Here is a 22,216-nt window from a genome sequence, read left to right as displayed (position 1 = left end):
AAGTTACAGGCAGAGGCACCAAGGCGCCTTTTGGCACGTGTTTGGAATTTTTGTAGTGAAACTTAGAGTCCAGATGCAGATCCCCTGATAAAACGCCATGCTTATTTAAAATACATGAGAATGAGAGAGTTAATGCAGCAGTGTTTAGCCTCAGGAGATGCAGAATCTACTGAAAGTTTGGTCACCTCAATTTCTCACCACAAACCATGGCCCTCAAAACTCTTTGAGTTTGCTAAACATTTCAAACTCAGAAGCAGAGAGCTCTGGAAAACCACACTCTGCCTGGCATGGATTTCTTCCTTGGGACGGAGGAAATTTGATCTGCTTCCTACAAATTCATTTCACTTTCATTCAAACTGAGATTTTTGAGAAAAAAAAAATCTTCCTATTGCCCAAAGTAGCATTAAGAGCTTACTTTTGAAAACTTTTTCCCTCCTTACCAAAAAAAAAAAAAAAGGAACCAATAATTTCCCAGCCATTCCTGACCCCGGAAATTGAAGATTCATACTACACTGGTTATGATGGATTTTTATGGTAGGCCAAAATAATAGGCTAAAAACAGTACTGTCTTGTGTGGCTGAGGAAGACCTAGCATCCATCCTCTTCAGTACTCTCCTTCCATGAGCGCAGCAGGTGTGGATGCTGTCAAGCAGAGAGGAAGTCCCACAACCCTGTGACTCAAATCAGCCATCACTGTCAGGAATATAGAAGAAAAACAGTAACTGAACAAGAACTAAATGTTAAAAAGTTAGATCCAGAGAAACATTTTACCCTGTCTTGTGGAAGACTCTGCTCTCCCTCCCCCTGCCTCCTCCTCCTCCCCCCTCCTCCCTCTCCTCCTCCTCCTCCCACTCCATGGCTGTGAAACAAAGCTCTTCTCCAGTGACAGCCATCAAGACGTCGTGAGTGGATTTTGTACACAGAAGAGATAATGTCACGGGGCTTGAATACATTCTATTCAAGATCTGAGTTGGGGGGACTTAAAAATAGCATCTTAGATCATTTAAACTGGAGTCTCTTCTTAACTTCAAATTTTAAAGTGACGGTGCGTCTTGTTTGGGTTTAGCATTCTATTTTTTTTTTTCTCCTTTCTTTCCTCCCGATATGGGCATGTTTGTTTTCATCATTGTTGGTGCTGATGTTTTGTTTTGTGTATCTTTACCCCATTGCTCTTTACTAGTCACAAACTGGTCTCCTTACTTTTTTGTTAAAATCTGAACCCTTCAAAGGCTCTTGGTGTGAATAAATTAGGCTGTATTTTATCCCCCACGAAATTGCTCAAGATCTCAAAAGCCATTGGCAATGACTTTGTCCTAAGAATATGTCTGCCGATGTGAGAAAGTTCTCCACATTTGATCTTACAGGTTGAATAATATATCTGTCATTTGTCATTTGTCATTTGTCTCTGTCCACCATTTTCTGACCCTCAAAGTATACACAGGAAAAAATACACAAAGCTAGCCATTTGTGACCACGGATGACTCCCGAGAGTTGGGGGACACAGAGATGCCATATTTCATTTTTAAAGGTTTACTTAGCAGCTCATTTTTTATGAATGACTGGAAACTTCAATGTCCGGAGATGTTAAACTCCGGAAGGCAAGACTTAAATACGGCAGTCATTGCAGCCCAAACCAAATCGTGGGGTTTACTTAAAACACATGAAAATGAACTGGCGTATTTACTCATTTGCAATGAGGAGGTGTCTCAGTCTGAGATGACATCTTTAGTTCCTCATCAAAGAGGAGTCTGCAATATAAGTTCTGGAAATGCATGAGTGTTATATTCTGCACACAATCTTTTAGATTTTTCCTTTTTTTATTTTTTAATGTAGCCTATTTAAAAAAAAATATTTCTATGGGGCAACTGCATCTTAAACCTAGAGCATTTGGATCTTCAGACCCTGTGTGTGCTTTCAAGAAAATTTCAATCCTGGACACCGCCACTGATCCTCCAGCTTCTCAGAGAGGGAAACACGGGCTGGTCATTCTGTTTCGAAGATCATTGGGAAAGTTATTTCAAAAATGAACATAATTTTTTTATCATCTCCTCTTTTAAAATTGGCTTATTGGAATGGTGGGATGGCTCAGTGGGTAAAGGAACTTGCTACCAAGCCTGCCAGCCTGCCAACCTGAGTTCAAATCCCTGGAACCCGTAAGGCTGAAGGAGTCTGCAAATTGTCCCTTAACTTCACCTGTGTGCGTGTGTGCAAAATAAATAAATATAATAAACTGACTTATTATCAAAGAGGGCATTAGTGGTGATATTTCATAAATTAATGTTTAGTGACTGTTTCCAAATTAACTATTAATATTATTTTTACTAATTTGCAATTTTGTGAGTATTACTGGAATATACTGGGATACTCTAACACATGCACACAATGGAATGAATTTAGGTTACGTTAGCCTATTATCTATTTTATAAAGGTCTGGAAAGGAGAAGTTCAAAGGATCCCAACATAAAGGAATGGCAGAGAGAGGGAAATGCCAGCACACATTTAACAACATCCGCATACGTAAGGTTTTGCGCTAGATACCAGGAGGGACAGAGTTTGAGCATAGGGCTGCTGACCCTGGATGTAATCAGCCATCTACATCCATAACTCTGTATGGTACATGACGTAGTAAAGATCCCATCAAAGAAGAATAAGGAAGGCTATGAGTGGCCACAGATTCAGCAAGGAGTTTCATGATAATAGTTACTGTAATAACTAGAAGAGGGCATTTCAGCTCATTACTGAAGAGGGCTCAGCCTGTTCCATGTGCGAAAGTCCCGAAGCCGGGTTCCGGTAGTTGGATGCTCATGTCTGCTTGTGTCCAGCTCACTTAAACTAAGGTTTTCTTTGTTCTCAGTATCACCTGAGCATCTGCACTAGCAGTTAACGAACCAACTTCTAGAAATAGTTGATGGAGAGCTTGTCCAGGGAGCCAGGCATACAGCAGACGTCCATAACGTGGAAGTACTCAGAGTGCTGATGGTTATATAAGTTTAAGGTCTCTCCTCCTACCACACTGACCAGCCTCTACCCAGAGAAGCTGCCACGAAAAGGTACTCAGAAGTGAAGAAGAAATTCTAAAGTGTTTGCAATTAAGCCAATCTCAACTTGTGAAATTGTCAAATTACCATACTGGCAGAGCCAATACAAATTCCATAACCCTAAAATTAGCACTAAAGCCATGCAAAAATGTGTTAATACATTCATCCTTGTAGTATTCATGAAGGATCAAGTGAACAGAAGATAAATTCCACACTTGTGGCCAATGCTTACATAGATTAGGCAATGGAATATTCCAGAACTGCTTAGTGTGACTATTCCAACTGAGAAGATGAGGACCACAGCACAATAAAATTCAAACAAAAATGCACAGGGACAACTGTGCACGCCATTAAAGAACTATTCGTACTATGTAAACTTCTTAAACAGGCCTAGCATTTCATTAGTAAGAACATTGTTATGATTCCTCAGATTTTTCTAAGCTGAACTTAGAAGAGCCATGTAAGACTTAGCTACATTTAAATTGCTGTCCATAATGCAAATAACCCCACTCCTAATTACCAAAATAAACGCTAGCTCTCTACTCAGAGCCCTTTTGAAAACAAAGATGTCAGAACGTATTCAATAATTGAATAACACATTTCAGTGTTATTATAGTTCCAAAAGCAGCTTCCCGTGCAAAACGGTGATTTCTTTTCAAGCAGTTTTTTTAAATGAATTTTTCCCCCAACTATGCTTTTAGTTTTTATGGCTTAGTTTTTCATTATCTCACATAACACAGAATGGATGTTCCTAAACTGATAAGTAATTGAGACATATTTAAATCAATTTATTTTCTGCAATTATTGATGTTCTCTTCCTCCATAGAGAGCTACTTTGAGGATTATTTTTCTCCCACTTGGTGTCATGTGTGCCCTTCAGAAAATTAAAGAAGGGTGTGTTGCTTCATACCCATAATCCCAGCGTGAGTTCCAAGCCAACCTGGACTACAGCGTGAGACTCTGTCTCGAAAGAAAGAAAGAAAGAAAGAAAGAAAGAAAGAAAGAAAGAAAGAAAGAAAGAAAGAAAGAAAGAAAGAAAGAAAGAAAGAAAGAAAATGAAGTAATGAAATGTGAAATGCTGCTGTATTCATTAATATCTAGCTACATTTCTGACTCACTTCCTGCCTAGCTCGGTAGTCCACATAGAGGTGATAAATGGCACAATCATTGGTATTTTAGAAAATATTGGTCACCGATTGATACTGCAACTTGACAGATGCCTATTGACCCATCTCAGTACATTTGAAAATGCACACATAAAGATTATACATCATGATAACCATTGTATTTCTCACTCTTGTACAGTAAAACTCTCTAAAGGATTGTCCATCTTGACACTGTTTCCGATTTCTCTCTTCCTGTTTTCTCTCCTCTCAAAGAGGTGTGTGTACCTGTGTGTGCGTACGAGTGTGTGTGTTTACCTGGAGGTAAGACCTGGGGTCTTGTGTGTGCTATACAAGCACTCTATCATAACTCAGGCCTTTAAACTTTTTCTTATTAAATTTAAAAACAAATTAAATTTAATTTCACAATTAAAACATAATTATTATCTTCAGTTCATGATGCACCATCCTGTAGTCATATGAAATGTATTTCTTTGGAATTGTTAGGTTTTTTATTATGGTAATAGGTATATAACATAAAATCCACACTATTAATCATTTTTGACTCTACAGTTAGGCCTTATTAAATTCATTCAGACTGTTGTACAACAATGCCTAGAATATTTTCATCTTGCATAACTGAAACTCTGTTCCCTTTAAACAGCAGGATTTATCTTTAAGAATAAGAAGTATTAAGCATTTTTCATGTGTGAGGGAGAAGCTGTATGAGAGAGGCTGAAGGTGTAGAAAAACTGAAATTTCCAGCATCCTAAAACCACAGGAAAGGGGCAGTCTCATCATCAGAAGAAAGACAAATACCTCCATTCCTTCATCTCTCACGTGGTTTTTATTTCCTACTTTGTATTGCGAAAAAAGAAAAAGGCCACAGCAAAATTGATAGTCACGACTTTTCAGAAACAACATTTTACAAACTCCTCAGGTCTTTTTTATTTTCTGGATAGAACAAGTATCTAGGAATCTTTCATTTCATGGTCTTGTTATTCCATCTCCTTCTTCTCCACACAGTCCCCCCACTTCCGTTTTCATGTCATAGATTTTTTTTTTTTTTTTTTTTTGGTTTTTCGAGACAGGGTTTCTCTGTGTAGTCATGTCATAGATTTTTAATCTGGAGTCTAATATGGGAAAAAACGTAACATTTGTCTTTCTGGATCTGATTAATCTTTTTTTTTTGTTTTTTGTTTTTTGTTTTTCGAGACAGGGTTTCTCTGTAGTTTTGCACCTTTCCTGGAACTCACTTTGTAGACCAGGCTGGCCTCGAACTCACAGAGATCCGCCTGGCTCTGCCTCCCGAGTGCTGGGATTAAAGGCGTGCGCCACCACCGCCCGGCTAGGATCTGATTAATCTTGCTTAATGTGATAATCTTATTTCATCCATTTTTCTACAAATGACATAATTTCATTGTTTTTTTACAACTGACTAAAACTCCAATGCATATATATCTTCTGATTGTAAAATAATTTCAAATGTCTGAAAAGTCTTCAAGAACAGAATAAATCAGACATTCTTTCCAGAAGCACCAACCATTATATTTTGCAGTGCTGGCTTTACTGTTGTCTTTTTTATTGAGGAATTGTACACATCATACCCTTTTGTCCAAATACTACAACATGTATCTCTCAAGGAACAAGGGAATTCTCTTACAGACTTCCATCATCAAATTCAAGAAATTCACACACACAGTGTTATTCACACCTACACATATCTATATTCAAATTTCATGTTATCTTAATAATGTTGTTTATGGACATTTTTTTTTCTCTGCTCCAGGCACCATCAGAACCATGCATTGTGTTTAGTTCAGTATCTCTGGTGTCCATTGTTGTGAGATAGTACCTAACCCCGTCATTAATGTTTTGTGACACTGAGATTCACCCTGGACTTGTCTGATGCTTTCCTGTGTGTCGAATCACTGCCCATTTTGAGCAGGAGTATCACACCCCTGCTGTTGTATCTTAGTGCAATATGTAAGGAAGTGCAAGGTGCCGGTTTCTCCCTCGAAAAGGAAGTGTTGAATACTTCATAAAGATGGTGCCTCTTCTACATTCAGCCACAAAAAAAAAAGAGTTGTCCATTTTCCGTTTTCTCTGCCTAATTAATAAGCAGAACGACGTTGTGGTATTATGCAATTATCTGATGCATTTTAAATTTTCCTTAATCATTGTAATATCCATTAAGGATTCTGGCCCAATTCTGGCCCAATTCAGTTATTACCGTGATGGCTGCAAAATGGCAATTTCTGCACTCTATTATTTTTTCTATATTTATTGGAGGGTGTTGGCGTGTTCTGCAAAAAGCATCCCCTTATCTTAATCACCTGCCCATAAGTTCATTGGGGTTTTTTTCAGTTGTAGATTTAAAATTTATTCTTCCATCATTTATTTTGAAGCTCGAGTTTTCCCCTTTTGCTTAAAGGGATCTCTTAATGCCTCCTGTTATTACATTGTGTGTGTGTGAGTGTGCTGGTTAGAACACGTCTTATGAGGTTGGTTTTCTCCTTCCACCATGTGGGTCATGGAGATCCAGCTCAGGTCACCATGCTTGGCAGTAAACACCACGGAGCCATCTCATTAATCCATCTTTTCATTTTTCAAACAATCCCATTGTATTTCAAATTCTCATTTTTCCGGTGCAATGTGTCACTGTTCACGTGGACATTTTCTGTCCTGTCCCAACAACTGGTCCCTATTACTAAAAGTTGTTGTGTGTGCATACAATAAAATGTGTGTTTTCTAAGTGTACAGTTCAGAGTCAGTGTTCCTGCCCCCGCCACTAACAGCATTTGATGCTCAGTGGCTCACATTGTGCTTCTCCAGAAGGCTCCCAGGCAATGATTTATCCAGCTTTCCACCTGCTCCTTCTTCATCCCCCGTAACTCTGCTCTTCTCTGGACCATTCTGAAGATGAAGTGGAATCACTCCATACTCAAGCTTTGGGTCATTTTCTCATCAGTGTTTACACTCACTCCCTGGGTAGTCTCATCTGAGTCTCATCCTGTTATCTCTAACTCAGGCTTTTCCCTCAAGCTCTGGACTTTACATCCTCTTATTTTTGACTCACCATCTTCACCCAAGTCTCTTACAGACATCCAAATTCACTACATAAAAACTTGTCCACTGTAGATCTGGTCTGCTCTAGCCTTCCCTATCTCAAGCAATGGCAAGCCGTTCTCCCAGTTGTCCAGGCAAAATCTCGGATATAACTAAAATATCTTTGAAGGTCCACCATCATTTCTATGCCCTCCCCTGACACCACTGTGTCTCGGCAGCCATGGCTCCTGACGGGACTATTTCAATAACCTCCTGAGATATCTTTCCAGGACGTCCTCTGTTCCAAGAATTCATCCTTCACCCTACCCTTTTCTCTCCTCTTCACACACACTGATCCTTCTTTTCCTTGCACGTTCTGGCATTCGAGGCACGTTCCCACTCCTGAGAGTTGTTTGGTCTGGTTTCCATATGTGGAAGGTACATCCCAAGGTACATCCTAATACTCAGCTAATTCCCTCATCGCTTCTAATTTGGGAGAAATTGTATCTTCTCATTAGGCCAGCACTGACTGCTACCAACCCAGTTTCTGATCCCATGTTCTCTGCTTCCCCCACCTACCATCCCCATTACATTTATCTCTGCATTTTATTATTTCTTTACTTTTATGTTACACATTGTCAATCTCCCCCTGCCGTGTCCATTCTAAGAGGGCAGAGAACTTGTTTTCGCTCAATGAAATATCCAAAGCAGTGAATAGCCCATAAAAGGTATTCATTTGTTTTTTATTTTAATAAATGAGAGAACAGCTTCACTTATGCTATACTTCGACAAACGCATGGGAAGGAGATGCTACCTGCAGAATGGAGTCCTCAGGCAGCATTCTTCATACTGATGTAGCCCAACCACAACCCCAGCCAATCCCTACTTATCTCCACGTGCACATGCTTGCCTCTTTCTATGGGTGAAATCTAGATTCGTTGTAAATACAAGTAATTTTAATCAGGCAGTGTTTTCAGAGCAGAGCAGGCCTTGATGGCCCTGAATTATGCCTTTCCATGCTTTATGCAGCCAAGTAATAAGTTACAGATGTTGGTCATTCACTGCTCCGTGTTTCAAAACCCTGGCTTTCTTTTTCTCATTAGTGGTAATTTTGAGTTCCATAGGGGAGATAGGGTGATAGGGGGAAGATATGGCAGAAAAACAAATTACTTTATACATCAGCTATATGCTTGCCTGTTAGACTCCTAAATGGACTTGACAACTAAACTTTGCCGAAGACGTTTCTTGTGTGACTCAAGCGTTTCAACCGAGATAAGACGTCTCTTGACAGACATTCAGAGATGGTACCTGGCAGTACTATGTGCAGGCACCACAATGTCATCATCAAATTTTGAAGGGTACATATGACATGAGCATGAAAGTGTCTCTACTGCCAAGATGGGACAGCTGCCAGTGCAAGAGAGCACACAGTTAGAAAGTGTGCCTCCTCTTTGCTATTTCACAGCCTTGTTAGTTACTTTTATGATGATGTTGCTTCATTACTTTGTCAATGATACTGCTAAGACATCAAGAAATATTTTTCTCACAGCCTTCTAACATCTGAAGAGAACTTAAAATGAGAAATTAACCAACAAAAAAGTGAAGTTTTTAATTCATACAACTCATGTCATCCAAAATCATATAAGAAAAGTACATGTAAAATATGTAAAAAACACAAAGCCATTTGTGGTAATCCCAGGACTCTAGAACCTCAGCAGAAAGATCACAATGTTGAGGTCATCCTGGGCTACATATAAGACCTTGTCAAAAGAAGAGAGAACAAGAGGAACAGTGGAAAGAAAGGGCAGGAAGCTCCCTTATTGATTTGTTTGTTCTATTTATTAGAAGGATTTCAAACATCAATTTAATAGACCATATTCAACTCAATTTAGCCCTTAAAGTGTCTTTTGAACGCCTCTCCTTTTCAATATATTATACTTGACACAGAGAAAGCAATGCCTCTTTTAAACTCACAAAATTCTGCATGTGATTCCTTTCCACAGATACAACACACTCAGGGGAAATTGGCACCAAGAAAAAGGTGAAAAGACTGTTAAGTTTCCAAAGATACTTCCATGCATCTAGGCTTCTCCGTGGGATTATACCGCAGGCCCCCCTCCACTTGCTGGATGAAGACTACCTTGGACAAGCAAGGGTAAGCCTGTTACACCACCACCACCACCCCCCCCCCCGGCAGTCAGTAATCAAGAATCTGTGCCCCAGCTGACAGCACCTGGGTCTGAGCCCTACTCCTCGAAGGGGCTATGTGACTCTGGGTTTGCTATTTAAAACATCTGGACTTACTTTCTCAAACACAAAATGAAGGTAATAGAACCATGTACCTCATAGAGGTAATTATATTTTTCTAGATATAACATGCTGTAGTTATAATTGTGGGCTGGGGGTGGGGTGATGTGAATTAAACCCAGGGCTCATGCATGCTAAGTAAGTATGCGCCCCACTCCTGAGCTACATACCCAGTCCTAAGGTAAAGCATGTCCCCATGCTTAACATACTCATGCCAAATACATGTTAGCTATTTTCACTTTTATAAATGTGCAGAACATATTTTCACAATGATAAACAAAGTAAAGTCTTGGCCTGAACAATTATTACTTAGGGTGTAACTAAAATTTTAAATCCATTAAATTGTCTTATACAATGACAACTGAAAATACCTCTAGTAATTATCTGCTCTTATCTCTGCATTAGGCTCTTAACACGGCATATTAGCCTATTGTTTTTAATTCATTCAAAAACCTTTTAATAATAAATGATTTTCACTCTACATTGTGATGAGGTAGAATTCAATGTATGATGGTTTAAAAACAATTTTCAAGTTACATCTAGCCTAAGTTGCCAAAGGAATTTGAATTCCAGGGATAAACTGTCACCATTAAACAAATGTCAAAAGTTGTATTTTGTAGCATACATGGTAAATAGTATCTCCATACAATGATATATTACTACATATATGCCACTAAAAATGAGCAATAAATCGTGCCAGAGAAACAAACTCTCTAATATCCTGTCTATAAAAACGATAAAAGTTAATTTGATCTTACAACAACCTAAGAGTGAAATTGAATGAATTGCTGGTTGTGTTGATTAGTTGGTGGTTGGTTAGTTGGTTGGTAGTTGGTGGTTGGTTGGTGCATTGGTTGGTTGGTGTTCATGTGCGGTCAGTGTTTGGTTGGTAGATGATTAGTTAGTGGGTAGTTGACTTGGTGGTGGAGAGTTGGCTGATTTGTAGAAAGGAGATCAATAATAAGTTCTTCTAACACTGCAGTGTTGGTGACAGAGACGCATAATAAGTTCTCTTCTCAAGGAGCCACATTTAAAAGGTGATGTTGAGATATATAAAGAATGATAGACCAAAAGTCTGGCTGTCAGAAGACTGGGCCTGGATCTGCATTTCATGTTGTATGATTTGGGTAAAGTTTCAGTACAGATAATTATCCCTTTGTTTATTTTTATTTAACAAGTCGTGAGAGCTGAGTATGCTATACAAGACACTGGATTTTTCACAGAACCACTCAAGGGCAGAGAGAGAATCAGCAGTTAGTCTTGCATCAGTGACTGTGCCTTCAAACAGAGATGGATGGAGTTGTAGGAACTATGGCACAGAAAGAATCAACCACCGCAACCTTTATGTCTCATTTAATTCTAAACATGGCTTACCTTTTCATTAAAAATGTCTGTGTTACACAGTAGGTCTTTAAATTATCTGGTATACTCAGTTATTATTCAATTTCCTATACAGTAGTTAATTTTACATGAGCAAAATAATGTCTCAGCAATGGTTTTCACTTTGTTTTTAATTTTTTTTATTATAAGAACTGGGACTATAGCTCAGTGGTAAAGTACTTGTCTGACATGAACAAGATCCTAGGTTTAATTCCAAACACCACAAATACAAACAGCAAAAACAAAAAACAAAAAATGTTGCAAAGCTTCCCTCTACCGCGCACCCTTCACAGAGTCCTACACCCATGCTCCCTGTGAAAAAGCACTGTGACAGGTACTTGAGGTACATAGAGCTACCTCTCTCCATCCCAGCACACAACTCTCTGATGTGGATGTTATCAGCCACATTTTTCAGATGAAGGTTGGAAAAGGTAAGGCCGTAACCAAGGTCCCACGGCCAGGAGGAAAAATGGCTGACATTAGACCCGTGGTTTAACCTGAGAGCCTGCCCCTTGAGCTGTCACTAGTGAATGGAGTAGAGTCTAGTTTACACCAAATCCGTTGTACATGGAGTAGTACAATACCGTTTCCATCTTTTCAACTATTTCAATTAATGTCTACAAGTCAGTGTTTGAGTCTCAATGTGCTTCATTGGGGCATTGTTTATTTTTTTTCTTGTTTACCTTTTCAGCATATGCTCTCCAAAGTTGGAATGTGGGACTTTGACATCTTCTTGTTTGATCGCTTGACAAATGGTAAGTTACCCCCCCACACACAGAATTCTCACTAATATACACACCATAAAGTGGATTCATTTCATGAGAAACAAGCTGTATTTTTAGACAGATTACTTTTTCCTTCTCTTCCCACTCTCATAAATCTAGAGTCAGTCAAGACAGAGCAGGGAGGGGGAAATTAATTCAGATGAAGAATGAGGACTGAACTTGACCTTAGCATGTTAGGATGGTTTCCTTCTGACCTGTGATCCCAAAAGAATTAGGAAACTGCTGATTGCATTCCTTCCTCGCAGATACTGTGGTCGTGTCCAAACATAGAGAGTTCACTGCTAGTCAATGGGTAGTGAACACACAAAAATCACAGAAAAGCACACCTGACTAGTCCTGCCCCTTACAGGCAAGGTGCTTGTGTGACTTCTTAAGTGACCTGAATGTGCCCATTGCAGACATTGCTCAAATCAGTTTGTCATCCTCAGAAGGAAGCCACTGCTAGGGAAAGAATGTAAAAGCTTAGGCTGTAGCTGAAAATGAAGCACTCCTGTTGACAGTTCTTTGCATATGTTTATGTCTATAAAAGTTTTGCCTAACAAGATAATAAAATATATTTTCCCCTACCTGTTAAACAAATGTAGATAAGCTTAGGCCAATGAAAGGCATCACTTAATGCTGAGGTTGGTCTGAACCATCATCTGTCATATGTGTTCAGTAAGTCATTGCCCATGGTTTTCTCAACACTGACTGGGCAAGCCCTGTGCTGTAAGAGAGATGTAGTGTAAGGTTAGGGCATGGATTTCTTAGTCTATAGAAAGCTAACTAGAATACATAGGATATGGGTGGAGTCCTGGAGTCCATAATGTTTTATTTGAACTTGTCTGGATCAGCTAGAAATGGAGACTGATAAATAAAATTAGCTGTGAATAAAAGAACTTCTAAAGTGGTGTTTGAAAGAAAATATAATCATGACTGTTACAGAAATGAAGCTATCAAAGATTGTGTTTATCTCAGTTCATTAGCAGGCCGCTGACCTACCACAACAGTTCCAAAGGAAACATCAAAGAAACACACACACACACACACACACACACACACACACACACACACACACACACACATACATGCAGTAAGACACACGGAAATGAATTAATAAACAGCCGTGAAATGCCACCGGACTAGCTGCAGTTATAAGTCTATGGACAAGGATCATTTGCCATGTTATCCGCTATCTCTAACTTGGAGAGTTCTAAAATAGCTCCAAGACAATGAAATTTGTGGAGATGTACTGAATTGGGTACTCTAAAAGGACATTCTTTGGCAATACTCAGGTTGCACTGAAGACACTTGGGCAGTTTCTTGATCCTTTGCAAAGTCTTAAATAAGCTCTGTAATATTTTTTTAAAATATTAAAAAATACGTGTCAGCCAGGCATGGTGACACTCAGGAGGCTGAGTCTACCAGAACACGAATTTGAGGCTGGCCTGAACTACATATAGTGAGAACCTATCTCAATAATTAATTAATTAAATAAATTCAAAATAATTATTATAATATCTCTTGAATATTCACATTATCATAGATTTAATTTTGCAGCCCTTCTGGCTGGAATTGGGAAATAACTCAAAGTCAATCTTCTCTTATATAAGTGTCATAGGAAGAGTAGGCTACTATTGTTGAGCAGTGTAGTGATTTAAATATCCCTGTAATGTAAAAGTTAATTGGAAGTGACTTAAAGCATATTTCAAGCGGCCATGTGTTTTTAAAATTACACACACACACACACACACACACACACACACACACACACACACACACACTCACTACTTCAATAGACCAATTTCTTCATTGACTATTTTCTTTTTCACTGGTGTAAGATGGAAGCTAATTTTATCTGTACGATAGTGAGAAACCTGGAAGAAGATCATAGTATATATAATTTTGAATCCAAAGTGGGGAATTACTCTATCAGAAAAACCTTATTTCCGAGAATTTAAATCTTATCTTCGGTCGTGCTAGTGTGTTTTAAAAACAATAATAAAGCAAGCGACTCTTCCTTTCCAGGGAACAGTCTGGTGACACTGCTGTGTCACCTCTTCAATACCCATGGCCTCATCCACCATTTCAAGCTGGACATGGTGACCTTGCACAGGTTTTTGGGTAAGTCTTTTTTCTTGCGTGTTCCTACACAACCACAGGAATAAGGACAATGTGTAACTCTGACTCCAAGTGTCACGAAACGTGAGCTGAACGGGGACAGCAATAGACATGATATGGGAGAAAGCCCACGAGGCCTCAACCCTACACAAAGAGCAACAGGCAACTGAGGAATGCTGAGAGGGAGAGACATAGTCTTCCCCAGGGAAGAGCACTCCAACTGGTTATTCAATACCAAATAGTCCGCCCTGAAAACATACGTATGAGTAACGTTTACGGACTGAGCCGGTTGTATTTGTGCATATAGGAATACATACATATACATATATATATATATATATATATATATATATATATATATATATAAACATTAATGAAAAAAGAGGCTATGAATTTGAAAGAAGCAAGGACAAGTATATGGGAGAGTTTGGAGGTTAGAAAGGGAAAGGGGAAATGATGTAAATACATTTTTTTTTTTTTGGTTTTTCGAGACAGGGTTTCTCTGTGTAGTTTTGGTGCCTTTCCTGGATCTTGCTCTGTAGACCAGACTGGCCTTGAACACACAGAGATCCGCCTGCCTCTGCCTCCCGAGTGCTGGGATTAAAAGCGTGCGCCACCACCGCCCCGTAAATACATACTATAATCCCAAAAATAACAGAAATAATTTTAAATAAAGTGTTAAGAACCGTAGCATGCTAGAAAAAGACCTCAAATTAATCTGAAAAGATTGAATCTTGGTTTTTAATATAGCTTATCTAGCCTAAGTCGTTGATAAATTGTTAGCTTAATGTGCTGTGTTCATACTACATTAAGGATCCATGAAGAAAACCACCAAGAATATATAGGTGTCAAGATGACTCTGATATGCTCTCCTGCTTATAAAATTCCAATGAGATCTGCCTCAAATAACTCTAGTCACAACCGGAGTTGCTGAAAACCTTTAAAATGAATGGTGATTACTATTTACATACCAGCCGCTATGGGAGAGATACTTTAAACAAATTATTTCTAATTATTTGAAGAAAACCACAAGTGGGACATTATTATCCCCATTTGGTCCACAGTTAAAGAGAACAAGCAAGAGGTTTCACTCTTTTCCCAAGGCTAATGACTAGTAACCGGGCCTCAGTTCACAAACAGGTCTTAAGCCCGCCATCTTTACACACAAGGCTGCCATCAATCTTTTTCTAAAAGCAGCCCCAGCTCTTTGCTTCTGTGAGGGTTCTGATTTATCTGCCCATGAATTATCCTAGGTAGATTCCCAATCACCGGATGGCTTGCCAATGCCACGTAGCACATTTCTAGTTCTTTGACTTGCTCTGTGCTATGAACTTGAAAGTTGACTCAGTACCATCAGGTGGAAGATAAAAGCAGCATCAGCCGCCGGGTTTACCTGTTGCTTACATCTTCTGGGACCTCTTTCAAGGACGTGTATGTGTTAATACATGATAGTGTTATCCCAAAGTCAGGGAAGAAAGCTGAGGATTGTGGCTAAGTAAGTTGCACATCACAGATAAGTGGCAGAGCTTGAGTTTACGTATGATAGGAAACAAGCCTACCGAATAAAAAGTATATGCAGCGTAGTAGAAATATATGAAACCTGCCACAACCTGGCCCCTTTCCAGAATCCTAAATAACCCCAGGCTGATCGTATTTTAATTGCTTGAGCAAAGTAATGCCATGAAAAGGGCCAAATAATTATGATTGGTCTAAAGAGATGCAGATGCACACGCATATGTGCCCCCAGAACATCTAAGAAATACAGGCTTGACAACTGAATTAACAGTAGAACCCAGAGCCAGATTCATAGCATAATAGAAGAATATGGCCATTGTTAAGTACAGTCATTCTATACACACTGAACATCCCAAGCACTGACTTGGTCGTTTGCTGAAGCAGGGTATCGACTTCTATAAGCAACAAACCAAGATGGTATTGCCTATTACTGGACACGACTCTCTGAGCCTTGCATTGCATTGGAGGGCCGTGAGCGAGGATGCTCCCACAGAGGGAGATGCGAACCAAGGAAGTCCTGTGACTGCCACCTGATGGAGGACTAGATCTGTTCAGATGAGTGCTTGTTATTCAAGTGGTAATATAATCCCTAGACAGCAGGAATCCAAAAAGGTGGGGGGGCTCTGAAAGGAAGTGTCATCTGTGGCATGATATTAATGAATGGCAACAGATTTAGATAATTAAATGACAGTGTGAAATGAAGTTGGACTTTTTCCTCCATATTTATCCATCCTGTGAATGAGAGCCTTCATAAATGCCAGAAAGTGGTAATTTACAGAAGAGGTGAGACATCCCAAGAGCCTCACAAATCCTTCCGGCCTTTCTCTTCCCTTTCTTTTCCATCACAAACAGCCCAGTTGAGGTCCAAGGCTTGTGCACCTTCATTTTTAAAGGACTCCTCAGGCTGTGTGCACTTTGGAAAAAATGCCAACGTCTCATCTACTATGTCATGCTCGTTTTGATTTTAGCTGACCAAGCTTTCTGTTTTCTTCCTAGTCATGGTTCAGGAAGATTACCACGGTCACAACCCATACCACAATGCTGTCCATGCAGCTGATGTCACCCAGGCCATGCACTGTTACCTGAAGGAGCCAAAGGTAAGCAAGATTCAGTCACCTCTGCTGCCATCTGGGGATGCCAAGTCAATGGACTGCTAAGCATTAAATTGTTCAATGTTTCAGTCCTTCAAAATATGACTGCATATTTTGCATATTCATACTAACATTTTCAGTGTCAGCTCTGAAAAATCTTACCATAGCCATGAAAACAGATGTGGATTTTTCTGAGATTTCCTTGCATAGTTTATTGATTTGCAAGGCTACATGAGACCAGCAGCAGCCAACCTACCTCTTATATATCCTCAGTGGTCCCAAAGGTCAGTACTTTCGCAGTGGACCTTTTCCACAAACACCGCTAGCACTGAGCTGTACTGGAAAAGGCTTCCCAGCTTGTGGTTTTTGATCAGTAAATGGGGATCAGAGCTCCTCCAGTTTCAAGTCCCATGTCTCCTTGGCCAATGGGAGATTCTGACTCGGAATCCAAAAAAAAAATCGTGAATGTCCAAGACTTCTTAGCAAACATGCTCTGATGAGATGAACCAACCCAAAATCAGAAAATAAAGACATAATGATAGTGTAATGTAGTGGTCCTTACAATCAAGGCAGTCCCTCGCTATTAGGGGTTTGATGTAATATTCAGTAGGAATTTCCTTGAGGGTTTTTTTTTAATTTATTCAAGTTCGAGACTCTGCTTAGTAATTCATTAAATATACAGATGCTTCAATGTTATCCCCTAAACACACAGATACCACACAGGCATCTCGGGATAGAGCAGGAGGGATGCGGCAGACCTGGACACCAAAGCTTTTTGGATCTCTACATAATCTAAAAGTGATATCATATACTTCTACTTTTAATTCAGACTTTCCATTTTCCTGGTTAACAAAAAGTAAAGATTCTCACACATTCCCCCACCACTTAGTCCATTTTGAGAAAGAATGCAACTTTTGCAATCCAATCTACTTCTTTCAAAGAAGTTGGCAAAGATATTTATTAGTTAAAATACACCAGGGCTGGGGCCTAAGTTCAGTGGGAGTGTGCTTGATGAGTGTATGTGAGGCCCGACGTTCAATCCCCAGTACAGGCTTTAAAAAAAAAAAAGGAATAAGGGAAAGTGGGTAAGACGGTTTAGTTGGTAAAAGCACCTGCTACAAAAGCCTGACAATTGTTCATGTTCAGTCCCCAGACCCCACAGCACACAAGCTATGGGATGCATATACCTTTACACACACACAGACACACACACACACACACACACACACACACACACACACACACACACACACACAGGGCAGGAGGAGCCGGGGAGAGAATACTAATAGTTTTCAAATGGATGTTTTAAACAAAGAAACACACTACTGATTCTTTAAGTCTTGTTTATTCCTTTGACTAGCCCATGTCTTCACTTGCAACTTCCTCTCCAAGCAAGGAGGACATGGCTGCTGCTCCTGAGCGCCAGCCATTGATATTGCCCACGGGCTTTGCCACTGCAGCAACAAAACCTGTGAGCAGGAGGAAGAGAGTGTGGGATGGAGAACACAAGTTCTGTCATTCCAGTTACTCTCCACACGGTCCTTGCTCCCACCCTTAAGAGTTCTGTGTGCATATCGCCTCACTGACTATCTCAGAGGGCAGAGGTCTGGCAAACTCGGGCCCAACAGTGTTGCATTCTGTTTGACGGAGACACGGCAAATGGTAACACTCAGTCTCCCGATTTTACTTTTTTAACAGTTGGCCAGCTTCCTCACACCTCTGGATATCATGCTTGGACTACTGGCTGCAGCGGCTCATGACGTTGACCACCCCGGGGTGAACCAGCCATTTCTGATCAAAACCAACCACCACCTTGCCAACCTGTATCAGGTAAAATAAATAAATAAAAAATAAGCCGAATGAGGAGCCAGTACAATCATTTGTCTTAGGTGCACAGCTAGAACTTTCTTCCTGCCCTCAAAGATGGCCCTCACTGAAGGTCAGCTTCAGTGACACAAACACATCCAAAGAGTATGGTTTGAATTAGAACAGGCCTATCCTTGGAAGACTAAATTGGTGTAAAGATATCCAAGAAACTCAGTTTGCTCCAAAGCAGCTTTGAAACTGTCCTGAGTCAACAGGATGCATGAACCCTCCTTGTGGTTTAAAATACATGTCTCCATGGAGACTGACTTATACCTAGTGATCAGTTGAAACTGGTTCTTGCAGATCTTAAATAGCTATTTCCTAGGTGTGATTCTGATCCGGATTTGAGTCTCTGGACCCATTTCTAAACTTTATTGGCCTTGGAGTCAAAGGCATGTTATCAAAGATAAGGGGTGTATTTTGTTGTTCTGAAACAGTTCCCCAGCATGATTGGCTGGCCTGAAGAACTTCACCAGTGATATCCTCTCGGATACTAAGTCTTCTATTACTACTACTATTAACTCTCCGGTCCGCTGTCATGTGTCTGTTTGCTTTGAGGCAGGGTTTCACATAAGCCAGCCTGGCCTCAAGCTCTCAGTCCTCCTGCCTCGGTCTCCCAAGTGCTGGGATTTCGGCTATATGCTGATGTGAGTTTTCAGTGTGGTCCTGAGGATCTCTTCGGTTGTCATTAACAAGATTGTCTCCTACAGGGGAGTCACCTCTCCCAGTTTTAGATCTTGTTTTGACTGAGTGATAAAAGAAAAAACTCTTAATAGATCATCCTAAAACAGCTTCGTTAAGCAGGAGTCTTCAGCTCAGGGGTATGTTTACTCCCAATAAAGTACAATTGGAACGTGGAGAAAAGCCCTTCTCCATGCGGGCACCTTTGTGCTCAGACAGGAACTAGCATCCTGAGGTCTAGGGTCCACCTCACATCGCGCTCACTGTTGGATCCCTTGAGCAATCAGCCAGCACCTACAGTTACAATTGACAATTTATGGTGAGCTTAAAAATAAACCAAGAAGCTGGGTGTGGTGGCGCCCACCTTTAATCCTAGCACTCAGGAGGCAGAGGCAGAAAGTTCCCTGTGCATCTGAGTCCCTGGTCTCAAATGAGTTCCAGGATAGCCAAGACTCTATAGAGAAAAAGACCCTGTCTCAAACAAACAAACAAACAAAAACACAAAATGAAAGCTAATTTTCCAAAACCATCTCAGGAGCTAACTTTGTTGGTGGATAAAAACATAGACATTTGAATGGGGGGGCAAATGAATGACTGTCCGGAGACAACCCTTCCCCCTCCCACAACACCAAGCAACACACGATATTTTAAAATCTCTGGTAACACGGTCTTTTTAAGCCTGAAGGTCTCAGAAAACCAGCTGCAGATTTTCACAGGATACCTATGCACATTTTTCTAGGAAAATTTAGTTACAGATTCAGAAAATCGTAAGAACCACGGTAATGAATGAGATAAACAAATGTACAAATAGGCACAAGCATTCTACACTCACATACACATTTAATCAACGAGAGTCCCCCTGAGGAGATGAGCCGGGACTTACGCGGCGGCTGGGAGAACACCCTGTGCGTGACTTCGCTGCGATCCACCCTGACAGTAAATAGATAAGGTGTCAGAGGCTTCCTCTCCTTCAGTGGGCCGAGCTCTTTCGGTTCCGATAAAGAAGACGATGGCTGCATAACACCCAGCGCATGCCTTTGCGCTCTGATAAGGAAAGAGCCAGGGCAGCTGGAGCGATGCGGGGTCAGAGGGCACCCTCCCGTGGTCTGCAGCCTGGACCCGATTCCCGAGCTGACTTGCCAACCAGAGTCCATAGGAAGACAGAACAGGCACTTCCGCCTGGATGGAGCCTTACTCAGAATAAAAGCAGTCCATGTGTTGAGGAAGGGAGACCCAGAGGGACAGGAGCTATAAGAGGAAGGCCCCTCCACCCTCCAACGTTACTGACCATCATCCATATACACACACATACAGTCCCAGATCGGCTCAGCAAGCCGCAAAGTGTGCACAGCATCGGATGTAATGATTGGTGGTTACCACAATTTTAAAAAGAATTGCTTTCAGTTTAACTTAAAATGTAATTCCTTTTGATAGGTTCCAACTACATATTAGCTACTATGACAGACCGCTCCATGGATAAAATAATGGTTAATTCTTCCATGAAACCTTATGATTATCCCATTCTATGATGTGTAGTGGAAGTGTATGTGATTTTTTTCTTAATCATTTGCTATAGGCAATTGGGGGTGGAGATTAACATTTTAAATTCCTTTTTATTTTGAATGACTCTAAATCACACACACACACCAGGCTGACAGTCCAGGAGAAATGTTTCTATGACTGCCTCTCAAATATATAATTGCAAAAATTATTCATGCCCTTTTCATTTCTACAGGATGAAAGTTATTCTAGGTAAAGTATTAAATTCTATAAGGGGGGGTCAAAATTGGTCTTCTACTTCAATAAGTTTCCCAGGCGCTTATCCGAACATGTGTTCCATGGACAGCAAGTGAATCCATGTTCCTTGTTCTAAGATCAGTCTTGGGCAGATAAGCTGAATGAAGAAAAGAATAATCAAACAGGCTTAAAGCAGAGTTCGTCAAAGACCAAGGACTTATTTGGAACTCAAGATGCTTCTCTTCCTCTGAGACCTCCCAGATGAGGCCCTTGGGGTATCTCCAAGGAGACCACTTGGTTTGTTAGGCGAGAGCTGGGCAGAAACTGTTATTTCCAGAGTCATTTCGTGAGCAATTAAGAATGAAAACACGAGGCAAATCCATGCTCTTGTTTTTCTTCCTGTATCCTCCCGATTTAAAAGTGGGAAAACATCTGACTCCTCTGGATACCAGACTCTCCGTTTATCAACATCACTCTAAGTATTTTCATCAAAGGAAGCGTCCAGTAAATAGAGTAGGGAGAGCCAGACATGGTGGCACGGGCCTGTAATCCCAGCTACTCAAGGAGATGGAGGCAGCAGGGTTGCAGAATCAAGGACAGCCTGGACGATTTAGAGAGGCCCTGTCTCAAAATACTAAGAAAAAGGAAAACTGGGTCTATAGCTCAGTTGTTTGTCTGTCTGCACAAGACCCTAGGTTCAAGCCCCATTACCACAAAAAAGGATGGAGGAAGAGGATAAACACTATTAAAATAATAATAATAGCCGGGCAGTGGTGGCGCACGCCTTTAATCCCAGCACTCGGGAGGCAGAGACAGGCGGATCTCTGTGAGTTCGAGGCCAGCCTGGTCTCCAAAGCGAGTTCCAGGAAAGGCGCAAAGCTACACAGAGAAACCCTGTCTCGAAAAACCAAAAAAAAAAAAAAAAAAAAAAAAAAAAATAATAATAATAATAATAATAATAATAATAATAAAGGAAAGCTGTCTTGCATGGTAGCAATTCAGTGGTGCCGGATTCCCTTTGACAGACAGCCTCTTGATTTAATTTGAAACCCTGTGTGGTGGTTTATTAAATGCTAGCAATCAAAGGGATTGTTTCATCTCCAGGGCAAATCATACTTGATCATTCAGAAAAGAAAAAGAGGGCGTGGGCCTTCGATGTCATAAGGGTTTTGTTTTTCCAAATTAAAATTCTAACAGTTCTTGTAAGCCACAAAGATGGAAGTAAGTTCTTTCAACATTAAGATGAAGATGATTCTTGGGCTCGGGATATAGCTCAGTCGGTTGTCACGCAAGCCTGAGGACCTGAGTTTGAATCCCCAACACCCACGACAAAGTCCGGTGTGGTGGTGTACACTCTGACTTCAGCCCGGGGGAAGCAGAGGGAACAGGATCCCGAGACTGGCTGGCCAGTCAGCCTAGCTGAAACTGCCAGGTCTGGGCTGAGCAAGAGAGCCTGTCTCAAAAACTCAGTGAGGATCAAAAGAGGAAGACACTTGATGTCGACCAGGAACCGAGAAATGCCTATGCACAGAAGAGCGCCTTGCACATGCATACACGCTGTACAC

The 22,216-nt window shown here is 40.6% G+C and overlaps 1 protein-coding gene across 2 annotated transcripts in view; it reads left to right on the top strand.

The window, feature by feature from the left end:
* The window catches only part of Pde7b (phosphodiesterase 7B), a 311,632-nt gene that overhangs the window by 263,331 nt on the left and 26,085 nt on the right, over window positions 1-22,216 (top strand). For both annotated transcript variants that reach the window (XM_052751151.1, XM_052751152.1), the window contains 5 exons: window positions 9,193-9,344; window positions 11,568-11,631; window positions 13,669-13,764; window positions 16,273-16,373; window positions 18,066-18,197. In XM_052751151.1, coding sequence (XP_052607111.1) covers window positions 9,193-9,344; window positions 11,568-11,631; window positions 13,669-13,764; window positions 16,273-16,373; window positions 18,066-18,197 — 545 coding nt within the window. The remainder of the gene's footprint in view (window positions 1-9,192; window positions 9,345-11,567; window positions 11,632-13,668; window positions 13,765-16,272; window positions 16,374-18,065; window positions 18,198-22,216) is intronic.

This window comes from Peromyscus californicus, unplaced genomic scaffold (genome assembly GCF_007827085.1).
Source record: "Peromyscus californicus insignis strain IS unplaced genomic scaffold, ASM782708v3 Scaffold_22__1_contigs__length_63687245, whole genome shotgun sequence".
NCBI lineage: Eukaryota > Metazoa > Chordata > Mammalia > Rodentia > Cricetidae > Peromyscus > Peromyscus californicus.
Note: the sequence above shows the minus strand (reverse complement) of the source record. Positions and strands in the feature narration are given on the sequence as shown.